The sequence below is a fragment of the Quercus lobata genome, chromosome 11 (assembly GCF_001633185.2).
Source record: "Quercus lobata isolate SW786 chromosome 11, ValleyOak3.0 Primary Assembly, whole genome shotgun sequence".
Classification (NCBI taxonomy): Eukaryota; Viridiplantae; Streptophyta; class Magnoliopsida; order Fagales; family Fagaceae; genus Quercus; species Quercus lobata.
Window position 1 is genome coordinate 33,078,117 of NC_044914.1, and position 22,655 is coordinate 33,100,771.

A 22,655-nucleotide genomic window follows, 5' to 3' on the forward strand; every position below is an offset into this window, starting at 1 on the left:
TGTATTGGTTAGTTTTAAATTTAAATGCATATGGAGCAATTTTATTATGAAGCAATTTTCCCAGGAAAAATATGGAGTAACTAATGAAAAATGTCACAATATGTAAGTTCATGTAATTAGAAGGTTTTCTTAGTTCTTCCGCGATCTAATATTTCCATGCAGGGTTCAGAAACACATTCATGAATAACGTGCCAAGCAATTTTTATCAACCAGATTCCGTAGGAGCTTACATATATATGTTGTATTTGATAAGAATTGTTAAGTCTTAAAATTTTCAAAAGAATGATATTCTTTGAATGAGTAACTAAAAATTAAGAATTAGAGAATCATAGACCATGATAAATTGGTAATGATATGGTGACAACAGTTTGGTAGCAAAGATGTTATGGTATATTGATGTTAATGGTGGTGGTGGTGTTGGTGTTGGTGTTGGTGCAGTGCTAATGTTGACAGATAGTTGTGGTGGTGGGGGTGATAGGGAGGTTAGTAAGGGCTTGTGATAGTGGAGGTGACAGTATGACAAGTAGTAATAAGGGTAGGTATCATGACAATAATGGTCTTTTATAAAATTTATAAATGATTCATTCCTCATGAAATTTGGATTAAGATTAATTTAGATACTTTTTTTTTTTTTGGTTGAGAAACCTAAGATTTAGATACTTGACAAACTGCTTTCAATTCTAAATGAAATTCTTAGTCCTCCTGGAAAAATAAAAATAAAAATTTGGGAATCTTACTTTATAATTTGGAGTAAAATTCCATCCCAAATTTCTTATCCAAACACAATAATGTGTGGCATAATAAAAAGATGGAGATTAAAGTATTAAAGCACTGTAGTCTTTTTTTTTTTAAGATACAGACAATATTATCTTTCCATTGAAAATAAAATTCAATCAAGTTGTAAGCAGAGCCAAGATTTCAAATTAGAGGGGGTAAGAGGAATAAAAGACAATATTAAAAAAATAACTTAATATATATATATTAATGATATAATAAATAAACCATTTTAAACTACTTCACTTCAAACTTTGACCATATCATTAGGATGGTAATTAGAAACTTCTTAAAAAAGCATGAAGAATTGCAAAATCTACGTCAACAGATGTGTAATACGTAATTATCAAATTAAATCTTTAAAAAAAAAAAAAAAAAAAAAAAAAAAACTCAATAATTCCAGATTGTGTTTATTAGGAAGATAATGTTTATCCAAAACAGTTGCTTTGATTTTGTAAAATGATGCTTTTATGTTGTGGACTGATGTTGTTTTTGTGTCCTTGTATAGCATGACGTGAGGAATGATTCACATCAATTGGCTTTCTCGGAGTAGATAAGGCTGGTTGAGGAGAAAAAGGTGTGTGACTCAGTATTTGGTTTTAACTATAGAATGTAGCTTGTAATCTACTGTTTAACAGCCTGTCTTTAATTTGAATTTTTGTAGCTTTCATTAGTTAGGAATTTAAAACTAAGCTTCTAAGGATGAAACAGGTCCTCCTAGAGATACTTTACTTGGAAAACCAGCAATATGCTAAGCAAAAAAAGGATATGGAAATTAGAGTGATGAAAGGGAAACTAGAGATGATGAAGCGTCTTCGAGCTGCAGCTCATCTGAAGAAGATGGAGAACATGAATAATGAATTGCAAAAATATAAAAATAAAAATAAAAAATGAGGATCTGTATGAATATAAGTAGAATAACATAGCAATATGTTAACCAAAAAAAGGAGATGGAGATGAAAATTAGGAAACTAGAAGTGATGAAGCATCTTCAAGCTGCAGCTCTTCTGAAGGAAGAGGACATGAATGATGAATTGCAAAAAAAATAAAAATAAAATTGTGGATCTGTATGCTTTGGAATATAAGTGGAAACAGCAATATGTTAACCAAAAAATGGAGATGGAGGTGGAAATTAGGAAACTAGAACTGGTGAAGCATTTTCAAGCTGCAGCTCTTCTGAAGAATTAAGATGGAGGACATGAATGATGAATTGCAACCAAAAAATATTGAGGATCTGTATGCTTTGGAATATAAGTTGCTCTTGTAGCTGTGTGATATTAATTAGGGTTAGATGTGTTTTACGCTCTGTTGGTTATTGTACCATAGTTTTATTAGAACTGTTTAGGGTTTTTGGTTTTCTGTTAGATGAGTTAACCTTCTTTAACTTGTTCTGTGTTTGGTGTTTATAAGATTGGTTTGTTCTTTTCATTGAATTTATTCCATTTAAGCCTTGTTGAATCACTTGATTAACCTGTTTTGGTAATGTTACACTTACATGCTATGCATGTATATGCCTTAGCACTAAATTGAAGTTGCTTGTGCTGGGGTGTCATTTGATTCTTGAATAGTACCTATGACATGCTATATGTAATTTTATTGATATAGGGTACGTTTGTTACTTTTTATGCTCATGGAATTAAAAGTTTGGATAGAGCTCCTTCAGGTAATTCTGGTCTGGTTATAATTAAGAAGTTATAATAGATGGCGTAGATTGCAGTCAAATGCTCCACCACCGAGCTATGAACCCATAAATAGTGTAGATAGATATTGAAAGGCCAAGATGGTTAGAATGAAAGCCAACAGCCCAACATCTAACACTTATTTTCATAGTAAAGTGTACTGTAGGAAAGTATTCAGAAGTATAAGTTTACTGGGTATGTTGAATGTGCGTTCAGAAGAAGTATAAGTTTGGAATTGGAGTATGTTTTACGGAAATTTTCTTTTCTAAAGGGATCTATTAAAGAGCTTCATACAAGTTGAATACTTTTTTTTTTAGATTAAATTCACAATTTCTAATAACTTAAACTTTTGAGAGAATATTTAAATCATTAAGTATATTTCCCAAGAAATCTTACGATTCTCCAAATTTTGTATCGCGGTTTAAAGGTAATTATCCCTCGTGAATTGCATGGTGCACTTGGCCATTGGAGCAAAGGTTAATCAAGCAGAGACATCACACAATAAATGCAGCATTCATCCTTCAATGATTGACAGGCTAAAGAGAATGGTCACTCTTTGGGTATGTTTCCTTGTCGTCAATTTAAAAAAAAAAAAAAAAAACGTAATCATTTACTTTTATTTTCAGTTTTCAAGTGAAGAAGCATAAAAAGAATTGTGATTTTTTTCCCAATTGCCACCAAATTTTTTTGTTCTTTTCCCCTTTGTTGGATAAATCACTGAACTCATATGTGGTAACATGATTTTAGCCATCAAAATCTTTTAACATTTTTAGCTTTAGGGATGATCAATTAGTTAGCTATAGCTCAACTAGTACTTCCTTCTTTTATAATTATTGGTTGGAGCATGAGGTTGTGAGTTCAGTTCAGTTGATTGGTTAAAATTCAGAGAGACCTTGAGCTAAACTCTAGCCAATAATCCATACTTAATTCAGTTCGTCAAAGTTTGATAAGATAGCCAGATCTGCTCAGTTTGTTAAAATCAATCACTCCTAGTCCTAGCTCATGTCAAGTTTATATTGCATGTATTTAAAATACAAATGATCCAAGAATATTGTTGATTGAACTTATCTTTGATCACATAACTTGTCAATTTGAAATACATATGTCCTTTAGCCCTTTTTTGTTTACACACAGATGAGAGGAATAAACACAAAATTCTTAGATCTATGAAATATAAAAATAGAGAAAAATATGCGACAAAATAAAACAATCACACAAGACAATATATATGTGGTTTGGCAATTTGCCTAAGTTCACAAAGTTGCAAAGATTTCACTATTCATAGAAAAAATTACAAGATGTGGCAATACAGTTTTCTCTTTCTAAAAAAAAACATGAAATCCTAATCTCCAAAACAATAGTTTTTCTATATTATGCACAAGATTCACAACGGACTACAAAACGGGCCAAAAATTATTTCCTGGGGCAATGGCTTAGACCTATCGGCCCAAGCTTCCGCTCCAAGGATTTAGCCTCAGAAAATCGCCTATTAAAAACTATTAGAAATTTTATTTTGAATTGGGTTATGATTCGGATTAAATACAACTAGGCTCCACAAAACTCAACAATGCACACATATATACACATAGACTTTTACCCTATAGAGGGTTTTTTGTTTCTATAGATCAAATGGGAAAAAGATATGTTATAGAATTTTGGATGATAGAAACCATAAATATCTAGGCCTTTATGAAAGAGTTTGAACCAAATTTGGGCCAAAGCCAACGACTTCAAAATTTGGTACCCAAAACATTGCATGTGAGTTACGACTTAGAGCATTAGCATCCAAGGATGCAAAAAAGTTCTATTTTGCATCCTTAAAACCTTACTTTATCTATTCTACCATCTCATTTTACAACTCCTCCAACATCCCAGTTTCTATTTTTACATCCAATTTATTAAAATAATATAAACTATACAATATTAAAATATATATATATATATATATATCTCTCTCTCTCTCTTCCATTCCTCTCTTTCTCTGTCTTTATCTCTCTGGTTTGTCTCTATCTCCCAAGCAAACCAATCACAAACACCACTTCACCACCACACATGCCCATCAAGGTAGCAACCACCACCACCACACACCCTAGCAAGGCAGCAACCACCACCACCCCACCATCACACACATTGCACTAAGGCAGAAACCACCAACAAAACAGGAGGAAAAAAAAACCAATCACCAAGCACAACCACCACCCAAACGCCAAACCACCACTAATTCAAACAAACAAATAGACACCGATTCAAATAGACAAACACAACCACTGATTCATCATTTCATCATACAAACACCAACAACAACCTTCATCGATCTAGCCACCGATTCAAACAGACAAACACCAACAACATTGATCCAGCCACCAAGAAAACCACAAACCCAGAAACGATGAGGAAGCATGCTTCACTGAGAAACCCAAAAATTCCAAATGAAACCCAAAATTAAATCAACAACCCTTCAATCTTTAGTTTGGGGATAGAGCAATACAGTGAAGAGGAAAAAAAAACACCAACTTCTTCCATCGTCGATCTAGCCACCAAGAAACTACAAACCCAGAAACGAGGAGGAAGCATGCTCCATCGAGAAACCCAAAAATTCCAAAAGAAACTCAAAATTAAACCAATAACCCTTGATTCTTCAGTTTGGGGATAGAGCAATACAGTGAAGAGGAAAAAAAAAGTCATCGAAAAAGAGAGTGATTGAGCATGGGCAATGGAGCTTTTGTAGTTGGTAGAGAGAGGGAAAAGAGTGATTGAGATGAAGAGAATGAGTGAGAAGAGGAGAGTGTAGTTTGTGACTTGTACCGTGTAGAGTAAATGAGGAGAGAGAAGGTTCTCATTTTCTATTAAAATAATAATAATATTTTTACAACCAAGTGAACAGTAGGTTCTATATATAAGAACCCATTGTTCACAAGTTGCAAAAATTTTTAAGAACCCATACCTGGATGTTGGACAATTTTTGATGTTTTGGATGTAAAATAGCAAATGGGAGGTGTTTACACCCCCCAATGCTAGTGCTCTTATATAATACATGTTCTTGACTCTGAAATTTTGGTTACTATGGCTTGGTCATTTAATTACTTTGTGCAAACATTTCTTCATTTTTGTCCACGTGTTGTGGTCATTTGGCTTAGACATGGAAAATGGTCAGGATGGGTCGGGTCATTCGAATTGCGGGTCCAAAACAAGCCATTTTAAGCTTGTTGAAAATGGGTCGGATCGATCGGGTTGTGGGTCAGGTTAGCCCATATTTTTCACATTTAAAATAAAATAAAATAAATGCCAACTTTTTAGAGACAATGAATCAAATCAAATAATTAGACTATTTGTTACTAATTTACTATCATACATGTGATGTGAAGGAAAAAAAATAAACAAACCAACAAACATAAGGATTTTCATATCCTTGCAATTCAAACAGTTTTGACTTTTGAGCATGACTAAATTTTTTTGCACACTTTAAATTCAAAGCTCACTAATGATATCATTCTCACAAAAGAACCAAAAAAAATAATAATAAAATAAAAAACTAAATGTTATGGACCATGTCAAGTTATCAGCCTTATTAAGTGCACAAATCTTGCATTTAAAATAATAATAATGTTAGATTATATAGAAAGATAAACTATTTATATATATATATATATATATATAAACCTCTAAAAATAAACATAACAATTTAAGTGAACAAGAACAAGTAAATATTTTATAAGAATTATGTATACCTCAATCTACTCAACGTTGGTAGTAGATTCAACACTACAAATATTCATACTTGTGAATTATAGTTCAAGTTGGCCAATTTCATCAATATCTTTATCTACAATACAATATTTTAATATAACATAAGTGTACCATGAAAGTAAATCAAAGCTTATCAATAAAGAGTTAAAAATGTATAATTTATATGACTCTATTAATAAATTAAAATACCTTCAAATCCATATAACCAACTTTGGATTTTGCCTTTTTTTGAGTCACTATTGAATTATTTTGTTTTGTTTATTGTTTGTTAATTTGTCGTTGACTCACTGTGGCCGGGTTTGTGGCTTTGTGCTAGTTAGATACTTAGATTAGATAGATATTAGTATATTACATTATTACTATTAATACTACATTAAATAGACAAACTTGGATAAAACAAAAAAAAAAAAAAACAACTTGGACATGTTGTTAGATACTTAGATATTAGTATATTATTATTCATTTTGTATATTATTTTTTCTTTTCATTTAACTCTTTATTTTTTTTTTTAGTAAATAGGGGGCATAACTGCTAGAACACACAAGTTCATTGTGTGTTTTATAATAATGATATGTACCTAGGAGTAGTCTAGCACACCTTACCATAAATGTCATATAGTTTTTAAACATTTTTTAGGAAAAAAAAAAGTTAAAAAATGGGTGGGCCATAGGTTAGGTTGGGTTGGCCCACAAATAAAAAAGGTGGGTCACGGGTTGGCCCATATTTAATTCGGAACAAAACGAGCAAGTTTGGGCTGGTTTGGGTCGGGTCAACGAATTTCAACCTATTTTGCCATGTCTAATTCTGTTGATAGACACTTATGATTCTCTCTCACCAAATTCTTGGCTTAAAGGTGGTGGTGACATTCTCTGGGCTTCTTAAGTTACATGATTTTAGGCAAAGATTTAGCAACTTAGATCATGATGAGGATTGAGGAGGATCAAATTAATACTAGCAACATTATATTTTGAAATAATTATATTGAAAAATATGTGATTTTTTTTTTAATTAATGAATTGAAAAGAAGAAAAAAATTGAAAGGAAAAACATAGGCAAGAAATCAACACGATCAATTCAGTTTTTTTTCTTTTTTGTTTTTTTGTTTATGTTTTATATCATTGCTAATGTTTTGTGGGGAATGCTAAAACATGTCAATTTTTAGGCCAGATGGACATAAATTCTATATGAAACGCAAAGCATGTCTGTGAATACTGAATTATTTGTCCAATTTTAGTGACTAGTCGGTTGACAAAACTTTAAAATGCTCATTGAAGGGTCACAGAGTAGGTTTGAGTGTTAGGCCATTGGGGAAATGAAAGAGAAACTAAAATATATTTGTTTTTGGAGAGAGAAATTTTACATCAAAAAGTAAAGGAAATGCCGTAGCCTAACAATTTTGAGCCCTGTTTATAACATTTTCACAACACTTTTACAACATATTCTAAGTGACAGGTTGTTATTGGTAGTTAGGGTAAAAAAAATGTAATTTCAATAGTAAGTTCAAATTAGAACCAATAATTCTAAGTGGCTGATTGTTACAAATTGTTATTAGTGGGGCAAAAAAAAAAAAAACAATTTCAGTCGTAAGTTTAAATTAATTAGAACCAATAATCTTAAGTAGCAGGTTGTTATAGGCTGTTATTAGTGAGACAAAAAAAGTAATTTCAGTAGTATATTTAAATTAGAACCAATAGCAATAAACCATATATGATTTGTTGTGAAAATATTATGGATTACACTTTTCTAACAATTTTAGCCCACCAAATTTTACGTAACTTTCATCCTCCACATCGCTAGCCAAGCATGCATTTCAACGGTCAAACCGTGGGTTATACGTTTTCAAACTCAAAACCTCAAAGAACATATATAACGCATCTCCCAGTGAAACAGCGCAACGTGAAAGAACAAAAACACACCTATCTTAAGCACTCACGGACTCACCTCACCTCTCTATCACCTTATATATATTAGACTCTCCTTTCACTCTATACCACACCAAAAACCTTTAAAGCCTCTGAGATTACTAAAAAGAATGAAGGGACATTTTCTTACATGGGGCTTCAATATCATTTTCATCATCATCTTCATGACCCTCTTGCTCTCTTATTCCATGCATATTGAGGGCTTGAGAGTTCTCAAACATCAATCTTCTTCTTCTTCTTCATCCATGAAAGGTTTTATTATAAACCAAGGTAATTCTGGACCCAGCAAAGGGGGAATGGGTCACTGATCACAACCATAGTCGGGCTTAACTATGTTACAGGTTCAACAATTTTGCAAGAAAGCATTATTCAGCATTGTGTTGCTTCAGCCTGGCCTAAATGAACTTATATAACCAAAAACTTGCTCTGTTAAAGGTGTGAGCAAAGTTTATGGAGATAGTATTTATGTCAAAGAGAGGTCAATTGAATTTATGCTGTCATTTTTTTTTTTTTTTCTTCTGGTATTTTTCTTTCCTTGGTCAGAACCTCTTCATTGAATTATATATGTAAAGGGTTTCATTTTTGATACATGACTGTATAACAGTGCAACCTTTTCACATGCTTAAATTTGGGCCGGGTTTGCCCACATTTCTCTTTGTTAGGCTTCTGATGATCTCGATTAGCATGCATGTCAACTAAAAGCAAAAGTGATTCACCCTATATTCAGCCAAAAAAGAAAAGAAAAAGTGATTCACCCTATAAGTTGGGACAATTTGTATTGGTTTTAAATTAAAATGCAAATGGAGCAATTTTATCTTGAAGTAATTAATTTTCTCAGGAAAAATAAAAAATAAAAAAGGTCAAAATATGTAATTTAGAAGGTTTCCTTAGTTGAAACCTTCTAAATTATGACATGTATAAGGGCTTCTGATAGCGGTAGAGAGGTTCGTAAGGGCTGGCGATACTGGCAGCCAATGACAAGTAGTCAGGGTAAGTGACATGACAATAATAATGTCTGTAGAATATTTGTTGTAAATGGTGGATGAGAAATGCAATCTTCATACCATTTTTAAAATATTTTTATAATTTTCATAATAAATCTTAAGTAGTAAGTTATTATAGAGTGTTATTGGTGGAAAAAATAAGTAATTTTAGTGGTAGGTTTTAACCACTTATAAGTTATTATGAAAATATTTTGGACGTATATAATCCTTGTAGAATTTGGATTGAGATTTAGATATTTGCATGTTTCATATTTAAATTTTCAAATAATTTTTGAATTGTATTTCTTCATTGACCCAAAAAAAGGAAATTTAAATATTGGGAATTCTCACATTATAATTAATTTGGAGTAAAATTCCATCCCAAATTTCTTATCCCAAGTCCATACACAATAATGTGTGGCAAGATAAGAAGGTGGAGGTTAAATTATTAAAGTACTTTATTTATTTATTTATTTTATACATAATTTAAAACATATGTCTACAACATTGATAAATATGGTACAAATAATTTTATATTTCCAAATGGAAATTTAATTAAATCAAGTTATATGTTTGAGTTTAACTGAAAAATCTAAAGTATTAAATTTGTTAAAAGTTTAAACTTTTTACACTTAATTTTTTTTTTTTTTTTTGGGAGAAGATAATGGGTAGTGTTTTTTTTTTTTTTTTTTTGAATGAATGAATGAATAATGAGTAGTTTTCTGTTCAAAGTGTTTAAAAATTAATCAAATTACAAAATAAAAGGATGCTTTGGATTAATTCAACTTTCTTATCACAAATACTTCATCCTGGAGTAAATCTTCACCTAGTTAAAAAAAAAAAAAAAAAAACTTGGAGTGAACGTCCTTTGACTATGAGACTAAAATGTTTGAAACTGATTAAATGACAAAATAAGAGGATGTTTTGGGTTAATCCCACCTTTTTTTTTTTTTTTTTTTTTTTTTGAGGAAGGATTAATCCCACTCTCTTCGCACAAAGACTTCATGTTGACAATAAGACCATTAGATTAAAAAATGTACATATGAATCTTGAATTTACCGTGCGTCACACATACATTATATTAATTCAGAATAAAATTGAGACACTTAATAAAAAAAAGAAAAGAAAAAAAAAAAGCAAGATGAGGAATCTTTGTACTAGGAAGTAGACACGATAATACGAACAATTTTTGAAAAATTATAATATAAAATAGTTGGTACGAGTACGACACAAATACAGTACTCTCAATGAAGTTTTCATGTTTCCTAGGCTTTGTATTACAAATTTACTATAGAAAAAGAAAATAAAAACGTTGATTTCAACAAAACTTAAAAAAAAAAAAAGTTGGTGTTTATCAAGCTAGAATAAAATAATTTTAGAATAAAAAAGATAGAATTCTTGATAACAAATATTAAACTTTTGTCCCCTAAAAAAAAAACTATTAAACTTTTGTGTTTATAAAAAAAAATAATAATTAAAGCAGTAAAACAAAACCTAATTAGAACAAAAAAGGCCTGTTCGGTAGAAGGATTCTTGTTTTTATTTTCAAAAAAATATGAAAACATTTTTCGAAAAATTGAAATTGAAAATAGTTTTTAAATAATAATTTTTACATTATATATGTTTGGCTCCCATTTTTAAAAATAATTTTCAAAATACTAAAAAAAAAATGTTTGAAAGACCATTAATATTTTTTATTCTTTTAAAAAGTTCACAAAAAGTAAAGTGTAGAATCTTTAGATTATTATTATTATTATTATTATTTTTGATAATGATAAGAATAGAGCTCATGTATTTTTAATTTTTGGATAATAATTAGTTTCAAATTTGGAGCATGAGATTTTTTTGTGATAAAAATAAATTCTTTAATTTAAAGAGATAAAAGAGTTTGAACAAATTAGTAGGATCCACTATTTTCATTTTATTTACAATTATACTATTAAAATTTTTTTTTATTTTTTATTTTTTATCTTGAAAACACCCTCTCAAAAAATTATATTTAGAGATTATTAACTGTGGGGCCCAAATAATTTATGGGCCAGGTCCATTTACCTGTGGGGAGTCCAAAGACCCAAGCCAAGGAGGGCTATGGCCCAAACTCGATAATATGAGGCACAAAGATAGCCTCGGGATATAGCTGAGGACAATTCAGTTCTCGGCAGACCCAAAGCCCCACCGGAAAGAGGGGCAAAAACGGTATAGGACTAAGCTTGAAAGAAAATCTAAAATATCCAGGGAAAGCTGCCCTTACTGCCATTCAATACTCTGCACCTGACAGAGCCATATTCTTCGGTTTTTACAACCACCCCCGACGACTTTGGGTATGGGCAGATGGGACAAGTATCAGTTTTGGAAAGGTTGACCCTATACGTGGATGAAGGACAGTGAACGCAGGCTAGTATAAAAGGAAAAATAAGTAATCTAAAAAGGAGGGGCTGGGAAAAATGACTAAAAACCAGAGCCTCCTAGCCTACTTTCAGGAGAAAGACTCTAGGGGTGAAGAAAACTTAACCATGTATGAACACCGCGAAAAACCCACCGCCTGGTGACCAAAGCCTAGCCTTTCAAATCCACGCTCTACAAATGATATTGTTTGGGCCATTTTACGTGCGAACTCAACACTGTTACGGTTCGTTACGAATTATGTCATTACATTAACCAAACAATATATTAAGCGTAGAACCTAGCATCTTATTATTTCCACAAAAAAAAAAAAAAAAAAAAAAAACTATATTTAAATTCATTCACCGCACTGATTGATTCTATGTTAAAAAACTGATAAATTTTAGTACAACCACTTATCAATTAATTACACTTGGCGTAACACGCACGGCTTCTTCTATGCCCAAAGTATATATAATTTATTTTATATTATTTATTATTCTTCGTAAAGATGTCAGATGTGTCCAATACAATTTTCTTTTTCTCCAAACATTTGTAAGGCAACCTCGTGAATCGTAATCATCTCTCTCCCTTCAAAGAAGAAGAAGAAGAAGAAGACAGAGAGTCAAATGTATGTACTCTCTCTATAGAATTTCTCTTATTTGATTTATTGTATTTATTCAATATAATATCATTTTGTTTGTTCACAAACAACAAAAGAAATCTTTGATATTCTGAAGAATGTGTGTGTTTGTGTTCAACGTGGCTTAAATTTGAAGAAGAATTTTGGTGATTATTCCACTTAAAAAGTTCAAAGTAAACCCACTTCCTAAATATGCTTAGTAGTAGTTGTTTTTTGTTGAATCTAGTGGGTATTTAAGAAGTTTGAAAATAAAAATTGGATTTTGTAGATATAAATTGTAATGTAGAGGAAACCCATTTCCTATAAGGAAAAAATAAGTTATCTGGTTGTGTTATTTACACAATATAGAGCAAAAAATAAGGTATGACTCCTGGAAAGGTAAGAAACCATTCTTAGTTTGGAAACAAGTTTACATGGTCATTATTTAGAATACAAATCCTCTATACCATATTATTTTATGTTCTACTTTATTTTTTACTAATTTCAATTTGTCTTTTTTTATTTATTTATTTTTTTCAACTTTGACTATTTTATAAGAAAAGTTAAATAAATAGATGACAAATTGTAATTGATTGGTGGAACATAATGTAGAACACAAAAAATATGGCACATAACCACATTTTGTATTCCACTTTAAGTTACACCAATCACAATTTGTCTTTTTTTTTTTTAAATTTTTTTTAATTTTGAACTTTTGGCTATTTTATAAGGAAAGTTAAATAAATACATGCTAAGTTGTGATTGGTGGAATATAAAATGGAACACAAAAAATGTTAAAGACTCTATACCACATTTTGTGTTCCACTTTATGTTCCACTAATTACAATTTTTTATTTATTTTAAACTTTGGCTATTTTATAAGGAAAGTTAAATAAATACATTGCAAGTTGGAACATAAAATGGAACACAAAAAATAGTAAAGAAGATTTGTATTCTATTATGAAGCAACTTTTCAGGTACTTAGTTGGTTAAGAGTCTGTCCAATTCCTGAATGTTATAAAATTATCATGTTTTGTAAATTTGACATTGGATATAAGCTTGGTGACTATGAAATTTGTGGGGAAAGTAGTACTCACTAGGCTGGTTTAACTTAATTTTTGACCCAAAAGATAGTGTGATGAAGAATTTGGAGGGTACTCAGAGTTATGCATAAGAAGTCTAAGTCATGAATTTTCTGCTATATGTTTTGAAAATAATAGTCTGTTTCATTTTATCTCATGTTCAAGAAGAACCCTCATTTGTTATGCTGACACATTATGTTACAACCTTAAAATGACTAGATTCTTGATCTTTGTTTTCTCATTTGGGGTTCTTGTTTGATTCTTACACCTATTTGTCATGTTAAAACATTTTCTTCTCATTATTTCTAGCTATGACTCATTATTTAATAAAATAATCTGCAAAAATGGAAGCAAACTAGCGTTTTAATTGTGCTTTGCCACTGTCCTTGTGTTGCAGCAACGATCATCTATCTTTTAATCTCTGTATATGGCTTTCGAGTCTTCATTAAATTTAATAAATCTTCCACCAACTTCAAGGATTGATTGGCTACCAAATATTCTTTTCAGTTTATTTCTAAAAGTGTCACAACAACAGAAAGTTACCCTCATAACTTTAATTTTGAATTGGTTTGTATTTGTATGTAGCTTGTCTAGACTAGATTTTCTGTCGAAGTTGATATTTTTGTATTAAATAGATATTAAATATAGTTTCATATTCTAAGAAATTCACCGAAACTATAGAAATTTAAAACTAGTTACCCTATTAGGATTGACCCGATGTAGTTTGCCCAACATACCCTATTAAGATCAACCTGAGTAAGTACTTTAGTTCAGGGAAGATAAGGAAGAGTAAAGTATCCCATAACCAATGAGCTCTAGCTTAAATCGCACTTTCTCCATGATCCATATAAAAATTAGGGTGCAGGGTAAGGTTGTGAATTTAATACCTACTTGCAAATAATACTCTCACAAATCTTTTAAATTTTTTTTTTTTTTTTTAATTATCTTCCTGTATCTAGATTATTAGTCATTCATCTGTCTTTTATCAGCTATTGCTTAAGCACAAAAGCATGCACACTTTGCAAAGCATAACAGACAAGTAAGTGAGTTTTGTTTTACTGTTATAAAAAGTGATAATAAGCTTTAGTTATTTATATATGTATTTAAAACCATGTTTATTAGATGAAACCCAAATGTAAATGGACAAATCCTTATTGGTTCATTCTGTTCTTTAAATTTTAGTATTTTTTTATTATATTTGCTCTCAATGTTGAAATTATTTAACTCTTCTAATCTCAAAATGCCTTATACTTTTTGAATATCTTTCAAGGAACTGTGTTTTTTAATAGTGGAATTTGATGTTGTGCACTCAAATAAGAAAAGTGTAGTATTTATTCTTTTAAATGTTTATATGATTGCCTCATTGCAATTGCAGTGTTGCAAGACTATTCAATTTTTTTTGCAACAACATTTATTTTCCAACGGGCATTGGCCTTATTTATGCTTTAATGTCAATATAACCTAGCTTCACTCTTCTAAACTTTCTGTTATATAAAGTGGTCTGATGTTTTTATTTTTGCTTTTCATTTTTGGGTGAAACTGCTGCTTGATGTTCATTGGATTGTCTATCTGACAAGCTTCTACCTTCATAATTTCTAGCGTTTCTATTCTCACTTCAAATCTCTTCATTCTTCTGACATTGATTTTCGGTGTTTGTATACAAGTCAGATGGACTACAGTTCTGAAGAGTCAGATATTAGTGAATCTGAGATCAATGACCACATAGAGAAACCATATGAGGAGCTGAGAGCTGGAAAGTACAAAGTTAAAGGTTTGAATGGCAACCTTAGATGTCCATTCTGTGCTGGGAAGAAGAAACAAGATTACAAGTACAAGGAGTTGCTTCAACATGCTTCAGGAGCAGGTAAAGGTTCAGCTAAAAAAAGTGCAAAACAAAAGGCAAACCATCTTGCCCTGTCAAAGTACTTGGAGACTGACCTAGCAAGTGAAGCAGACCAAACACAATGTCCAATTTTGCCACAACCTGTTGCTCCACCTCCAAAGCTAGATGATTTATATGTATGGCCTTGGATGGGTATCCTTGTTAATATAGTATTTAGCAATAAGGACATTTTACTTGTTACTGAACAATTGTTGACAAGGTTCCGGAGATTTCAACCGGTGGATATTGTAGTTTTCTCGGATGGGGAGGACCAAATAGGACAGGCCATTGTAAAATTTAGTAATGATTGGAAGGGCTTCATGAATTGTTCTGAATTTGAGAAATTTTTTGAAACTGAACATTGCGGTAAAAAGGAGTGGTATGCACAGAAAATTCATGGTCGTAAATGCTATGGGTGGTGTGCACGTGCTGATGACTATGAAGCTCAAGGGGCGATGGGTGATATTCTTCACAGGAATGGGCAGTTAAGAACAGTATCTGACATTGACAGGGAAGCAGCGCAAAACAGAAACAATGTTGTGGCAAAACTAGCTAATAAAATTAATATTACGAATGAAAATCTTAATGAAATAGAGTACAAGTACAACGAAAAGACCATGACCTTAAGTAGGATGCTTGAAGAGAAAGACAGGCTAAACTATGCTTATGAAGAAGGTTTGTATTCTTCATTTTCTTTTTTTGTGCATATTTCTTGATACATGCTTCATTTTTTGAATTATGTTCATTTGCAGTGTCTGTTTGTGTCTGGTGAAACTTCCTTTAAGTTTCTGGTGAAGCTTGCTTCACTTTGTGCTTAGCCAAACTTAAATAATATTGGTTGTATCATATGTTTCACTGTCTGTTCAAACAGTCTGATGATTGTTGAATTACTCTCCTTGAGAAAACCAAATTAACTATAAGATTGTACTTGTTCCTTATTTCTGGATTTGCACGTCATGCTCTTGAGACCTATGGTTTTATGTGTTGTGACATATAAGAAAATAAGTTTTCCAAGACTTTTTTTGAACTAAGTTCGTAGCGTTGAACCCAAGGAATGAGACGATCATGAAATCTCCAGCAATTTAAAATATAGCTAATGATTTTTGTTAGAATTGTGGTTAAATGATTAAAATTAATTGTTTTCTAAGAATGTAGATTTCTGATCAAGTGTAGCATAGCATGGTAATGGTCTAATCAGAGTTGGTGGTTCTAAGTTTGAAACCTTGTAAAATTCATCATTTCCTAAAAGTTTAAGCTTTTAGGACAAGTGATAGTTTATCGATTTTTATAATATGCACAAATATGGTATATGAAAAATTGATCATATTTTTAACTATTTGACTTATTTATCAGAAATAATGAGGTTGCAGCGGCTTGACCGTGGAAAAATTCATAGGATACTTGATGAACAAGAAAAACTGAAACTTCAATTGGAGAACAAGAACAATAGACTTGAATCCTGGAGCAAAGAATTGAACAAACGTGAAGCACTAACTGAGCGTGAGAGACAAAAGCTTGATGAGGAGAAGAAAAAGGTGATATATGTGAAAGTGAAATTCCCAGCCATTCAATATTCATCCATAAGAAGTTTAACTTTGTTCTTCATATCTATATCTCTCTATATATGCATAGCTTATGTTACTGCCCCAAGTAGCATGTGGGATAAATGAACCAAATCTACTAGTATTAGTATATTCGGATCAATTTACTGACCAATTTGCAGAAGCTTCTTGAATCGATTAGGCAAAAACAATTGCTTTGATTTTGTAAAATAATGCTTCATGCTGTATACTGATATTGTTTTTGTGTCTATGTAGCATGGTGTGAGAAACAATTCACTTCAAATGGCTTCCTGGGAGCAGAAAAGGGCTGATAAGAATGTCGCAAGGCTGGTTGAGGAGCAAAAGGTGTGCAACTTAGTATTTGGTTTTAACTAGAGACTATAGCATGTAATCTACTGTTTAACAGTATGTCTTTAATTTTCACTTTCTGTAGCTTTCATTAATTAGGAATTTTAATTTTCAGAGGGAGAAAGAGGCTGCCCTAAATAAAATACTTCAGTTGGAAGAGGAGCTGGCTGCTAAACAAAAACTGGAGATGGAAATTGAAGAGATAAAAGGGAAACTTCAGGTGATGAAGCATCATAAAGATTATGATGATGCAGCAGTTCAGAAGAAGATGGAAGAGATGAATGATGAATTGCAAGAAAAAGTTGAGGATCTGAATCATTTGGAATCTACGAATCAAGCTCTTATTGCTAAAGAGCGACAGAGCAATGATGACTTACAAGAGACTCGCAAAGAATTAATTACAGTATGGTTTCTCTGCTATATATATATTTACTTTTTTTTTTTTTTTTGCCTGTATATGGTGAAGGTTCTTCAAAACATCAGCACTAAATAAGGATTCTTGATAAGTTCTTGAAGGATTTTTTAATGAGTTTTCTTTACATTAAAAGCTTCTGACTTAACCCCCAAATGTCATCCTATTTCTCTCCTTCCATTACTTCCACGTGAGACATACACAGGTTTGGTTGGTTTAGGGCATGCTAAAAATATGCAGCCCGCATGCCAGACTGACCTTATAGCACCAATTCTGACAGACTTACACCAACTGCCCCAGAAAAAAACTGTACGGGTCAGTGCAGATCAGTACAGTCTAGGCAGGTGGTTAGGTTTTTGCATAACCAGTCTTGGCATTTCAGCATTATATTTAGGCTTGAAAATCATAGATTTCTTCTTAAATTTTACAACCACTCCAATTGGATAACTGTTTCTAAAGCATATCAGAGATCTTCTAAATAGTAAATACACATAAGACATCTCTTTTTTAATTTCATATCCTAGTCCACTCTTGAATCGAGCGATAGTCATGGGTTCACTCTTCACAACTCCATAATTGATAAATAATTCCTTATATTTCCTGGTACATTCAGAAACACAAATGACCTTGTGCTTTCCTTTTTACTCACTGTAGGGTTTGACAGATGTGCTTACTGCTCGAATGAATATTGGTATAAAGAGAATGGGAGAAATCAATCAGAAGGCATTTCAAGATGCATGCAAGGAGCGATTTCATATTGAGGAAGCAAATTTGCAAGCCTCAATGCTGTGCTCTTTGTGGCAGGAGAACCTGAAGGATCCAGGATGGCATCCTTTTAAAATTGTTCATATCAATGGGGATACTCAGGTATATTATTTTAAATATTTTTTGAACCTTATTATTGTTTTTTTCACGTATGTATTTATTTTATGAGCTTGTGCAAATTTGCTTGTCTTTTATTATTTATATTTGCATATGTTATTGTAGAAGGCATAAATTAGAATTAGCTTGCAATATAATATTTCTGCTCTCACGTTATTCATGATGGGTGATGGGTTCAACTCTCTCCAATTTCTTACAACTAGTAAGTTGCCCGTACGATGTATGGATAATTTTGTGATATTTTATGTAAGACGGTTTTGGATAATATTGTACATATATTATAAAGGAAAAGTAAACTAAATTAGAGTAAAGAAACATATAAATTTTGATATATTAAAAATTAGTTTAGTAGTTTCACTGCATATTTGTAGCATTTTTAAGGTAAGATTATTTTTTTTTTAAAAATCATGAAACCAAAAATAAATACAAAAGAGTAATGAAACCATGAAAATCACCGTCTTCTACTCATCAATAGTGCGACATTAAGATGTGGTGTGGACAAATGCATGCATGTGTCTTATAGATGATTTAAAATTAAATTATGCTAAGGCATATAATTATATTTAATCTAACAAATTAATTATATTAATTATAGATCAATGTTACAAGTTCATTTTCAAATAGGGATAAATTTGTCTATTTAAATATATTTAATCATTTCCTCTCTTTCTCATCCTAATTTTTAAAATATCTAAACAAGAGGAAGGACTAATTATTCCCCTCTCCTTTGCTTAATTTTAAAAACATCCAAACAAGGTGGAAGATAACTATTTTCTTCTACTCTCCTCCCCTCTACTTTCCTCTCCTTCCAAACATAACATAAAATTAGTTAATGTGGACTTTTGGGTAACAGTAAAAAAAACTTAATGAAAGAGGTAAAAAAAGGCTAAATGCAAAATTAGAGCACCACTTGGTATGACCTCATACACTCCCATACGAGGTCTTTGCTTTTATATATATATATATATATATATATTGATGATTGTTTTTCTCATATCAAGTCTTTGAGCATCCAAATGATGACCCAAAGCTCTCCATATTGGTTTGTACAGTGTCATTAGTTCCAGGATCAAACATTCTCTTTTCCTGCTCACTTTGACATAGATGATTGGTTGTAGATTAATCACTCGCTCGTCTGCTTTTTAATACAGGAAATAGTAAATGAAGAAGATGAGAAATTACGAAATCTCAAAGAGGAGTTGGGGGATCAGGTGTATGCAGCTGTTGTTACCGCATTGAAAGAGATGAATGAGTATAATCCAAGCGGCCGATACGTTATTCCTGAGCTTTGGAACTTAAAAGAAGAAAGGAAAGCTACATTAAAGGAGGTGATCAGTTACATGATGAAGAATATCAAGGCACTTAAGCACAAGAGACCATGAGGCATTGGATTTGAAATATTTTCACTTTTTAAATGGGAGGTACACTGATATTCTGTTAAATGATTCTCGTAGCTTAAGTTGTTAAGAAATTGTTAATTTAATCATGGTTCTATCAAAACTGTTTGGTGCCCCATGAACTGTTTAGGGTTTTCTGCAATGAGTAATAGAGTAATAGGTAGTTTGCTACTTTGCTTGTTTTGGGTTTTCTTTTAGATGAGTTAACCTACTTTGACTTGCTCTATGTTTGTTTTGGTCATGTTACATGCTATATATACCTTAGCACGAAATTGAAGTTGCTTGTGCTGGGGTGTCATTTGATTCTTGAGTAGTACCTATGACATGCTATATGTATTTTATTGATAAATTGGGCACGTTTTTATATGCATCTGGAATTAAAATGAACCCTAGATACTAGGGGGGGGGGTGCTTGGTAGTGTATTTTGAACAACAGTTTTCAGTGTTTAAACAACATTACACATATTTTTACACACTTTTTCACCTACACGTATTTCCAAAAAATACAAACAACGTTACTAGAACAACATTACCAAACGGGCACTAAAATTCTATGTTTTTGTTTATGAAATTTTTTATATTCATCCATAAGCCAATATGAAAAGTACTTATTGACTAACATTGTGGTATGATGTATCTAGTCTGTTTATGCTGAATTTTGTGTCCAGATGATATTGTTGGAACCTATTTTAATGATATATATTAAATTAGTATACAGAGAGCTCCTCAAGGTAATTCTGATCTGGTTATACGTAAAAAGTTATAATAGAGTGTGTAGATTGCAGTCCAATGCTCTACCACTTAGCTGTGGACCCATTGATAGTGTAGATTGATTTTGAAAAGCCAAGATGGTTAAATTGAAAGCCAACATCTAGTCATCTACAGCTTATTTTCTCAGTTAATGGATTTCTTTCGATAAAATAGTAATTGGCCCTTTGGGACCCTAAATCCTTAGGAACATGTTTGAGCTTTCTTCCTAGTGGGGGGATTTTAATTAATGATATAAAAAATCAATTGGTGTTGAAATATACATGGCAATTAACCTATAAATGGTAGGCCATACCTGTAAAACTTTAAGTAATTTAGAGACCCTTAAGGAGTTCAAATAAATTTTGTACTAGAGCAGTAGAGCTGATCGATAGGGAATTAATTTAGAAATGACCTAAAAATATTGGAATTGTAATTATTTTACGATTTTTACTCTCAACTTCAGTTAATTGGATTGAGTTGAAATTTCATCAAAACAGTACATATAAGTTGTTTGATGTAGGTTATGTCGGGAACTTCTTTGAGGTGGGGTTAAGTGTTTTATCAGTGGTGTGATGGTTAGAATTACAAGTTTTTTGTTTGGATTCGTATTGACAATCTCACGTAGGACAAATTGGAGAATCTCTCAATGTGTGCTTATATTGGGTTAAAGTTGTGGTGGTTAAGGTTTAGGAGGATGTGTGGATTAGGGTTTAGAACTTTTAAAAGAAGGGGTTAGGGTTTAAGAATGAATAGGGTTTTGTAGGGAAGAGCAAATATTTGATTTAGGGTTGAAAAGAGGTCAAAAGAAATGGAAATTGAATTTCTCCACATTTATCAATAACTCACATAAACCATGAAGAGGGACATTATATCAAAGAGAAGGAAAAGACATAAAGAGAGAGAAAACGAGAAGGCCAGCAAGCATCTATACTTAAAAATAATAAAAAAATAATAAAAAAATATTTTATTGAATAACTTCATATACTACATTGGGCATAATTATATAAAGGACTCTTGTATTAAGCTCATCAGATTGAATGTAGCAGCCTCGTCATATCCAAGAGAATCTACATTCGCTTTTAAATTGTCTAAATTAATATGTAAGTTGCGACAGTGTTCATCAATAAACTCCTTATATGGCGAGTTCACTGGATCTATGGACCAATAGTGGTATTTGAGCCTTGGCATTGTCTTCAGTCAAAGATCAGTTAGAAGTGAGTGACAAAGGGAGCCATTTTCAAAACCTTGTGCCATTTATTAAAAGGGTAAATTTCACATACCTCCCTTGAGGTTTGGGCGATTAATGCCAATAAAGTCCACGACATTTAAAAAGTGACAATTTTAGTCCCTATTCTGAAATTGTTTGTAACACCGTTACATACCCTCTGTCCACTCTCTCACCCCTCTCTTGAGTCTTCTCTCTTCCCTTTCTCTAATTCCAAGAAGAAGAAAAAACTGAAGAACAGAACCCACAAAGCCAGCAACCACCGACCTAGCAAAACCCATAAAAGCTAGCGACCACCAACCTCCAACCACCAGCAAAACCTACAAAACCATCAACCACCAGCAAAGCAACAGCATCAACAAAACCCACAAACCTAGAACCACCGACCACCAACAAAATCCACAAACCCATCAGCAATATCGACCACCCCACAACAAACCCAGAACCAGAAACACAAACCAAAACCCACAAAAATCCAACACACCCACAAAAAACCAAATTCTCTATCACCAATCCAAACCAAAACCAACCCACTACAAAACCCACCACCACAACGCCACCGCAAAGAGGAAGAGAGGAGAAATTGCAAACCCACCACCATGGCGCCAGATTTGAGTAGAGGAGATTGAAACGTTGCCAGATTTGAGTGGAGGAGAGTGAAACGTTACCAGTCTAAGCTTAAACATCGCTGGATTTAAGCCAAAGTTACCAGATCTACGCGGGTTTTTGAAAAATATCTTCAGATTTGAGCCAAAATCACTGGATCTAATTAGATCTGAGAAAAATCATCGCCGGATCTAAGTGAAGGAAGGCTGATCGTCGTCGAATTTGAGCAGAGGATGGTTAATTTGAAGTGGTTGTGGGTCGGGTCGGGTGGCTGGGGTTGCTTGGTTTGGTAAGAGGTTATGGATTGAGATGGTCAGAGGAAGAGAGAGAAAGAGAGAGAGAGGTGATTCTGGGTCAGAGGAGGAAAGAGGAAAGAAAAAAGAAGAAAGAAGGAAAAAAA

General features: G+C 32.2%; 1 protein-coding gene across 2 annotated transcripts; it reads left to right on the forward strand.

Moving 5' to 3' along the window:
- The first annotated feature begins 11,990 nt into the window (after positions 1–11,990).
- On the forward strand, positions 11,991–19,946 carry LOC115968880 (factor of DNA methylation 1-like). Of its 2 annotated transcripts, none has more exons than XM_031088410.1 (7): positions 11,991–12,118; positions 14,860–15,748; positions 16,427–16,608; positions 16,891–16,980; positions 17,099–17,386; positions 18,050–18,262; positions 19,429–19,946. In XM_031088410.1, the coding sequence occupies exons 2-7, from the start codon at positions 14,860–14,862 to the stop codon at positions 19,657–19,659; spliced, it is 1,893 nt and encodes a 630-aa protein (XP_030944270.1). In that variant the 5' UTR covers positions 11,991–12,118; the 3' UTR covers positions 19,660–19,946. The 2 variants fall into 2 exon arrangements, with proteins under 2 accessions (XP_030944270.1, XP_030944272.1); XM_031088412.1 differs by having other exon boundaries at positions 12,007–12,118; positions 14,856–15,748.
- Positions 19,947–22,655: the final 2,709 nt, after the last annotated feature.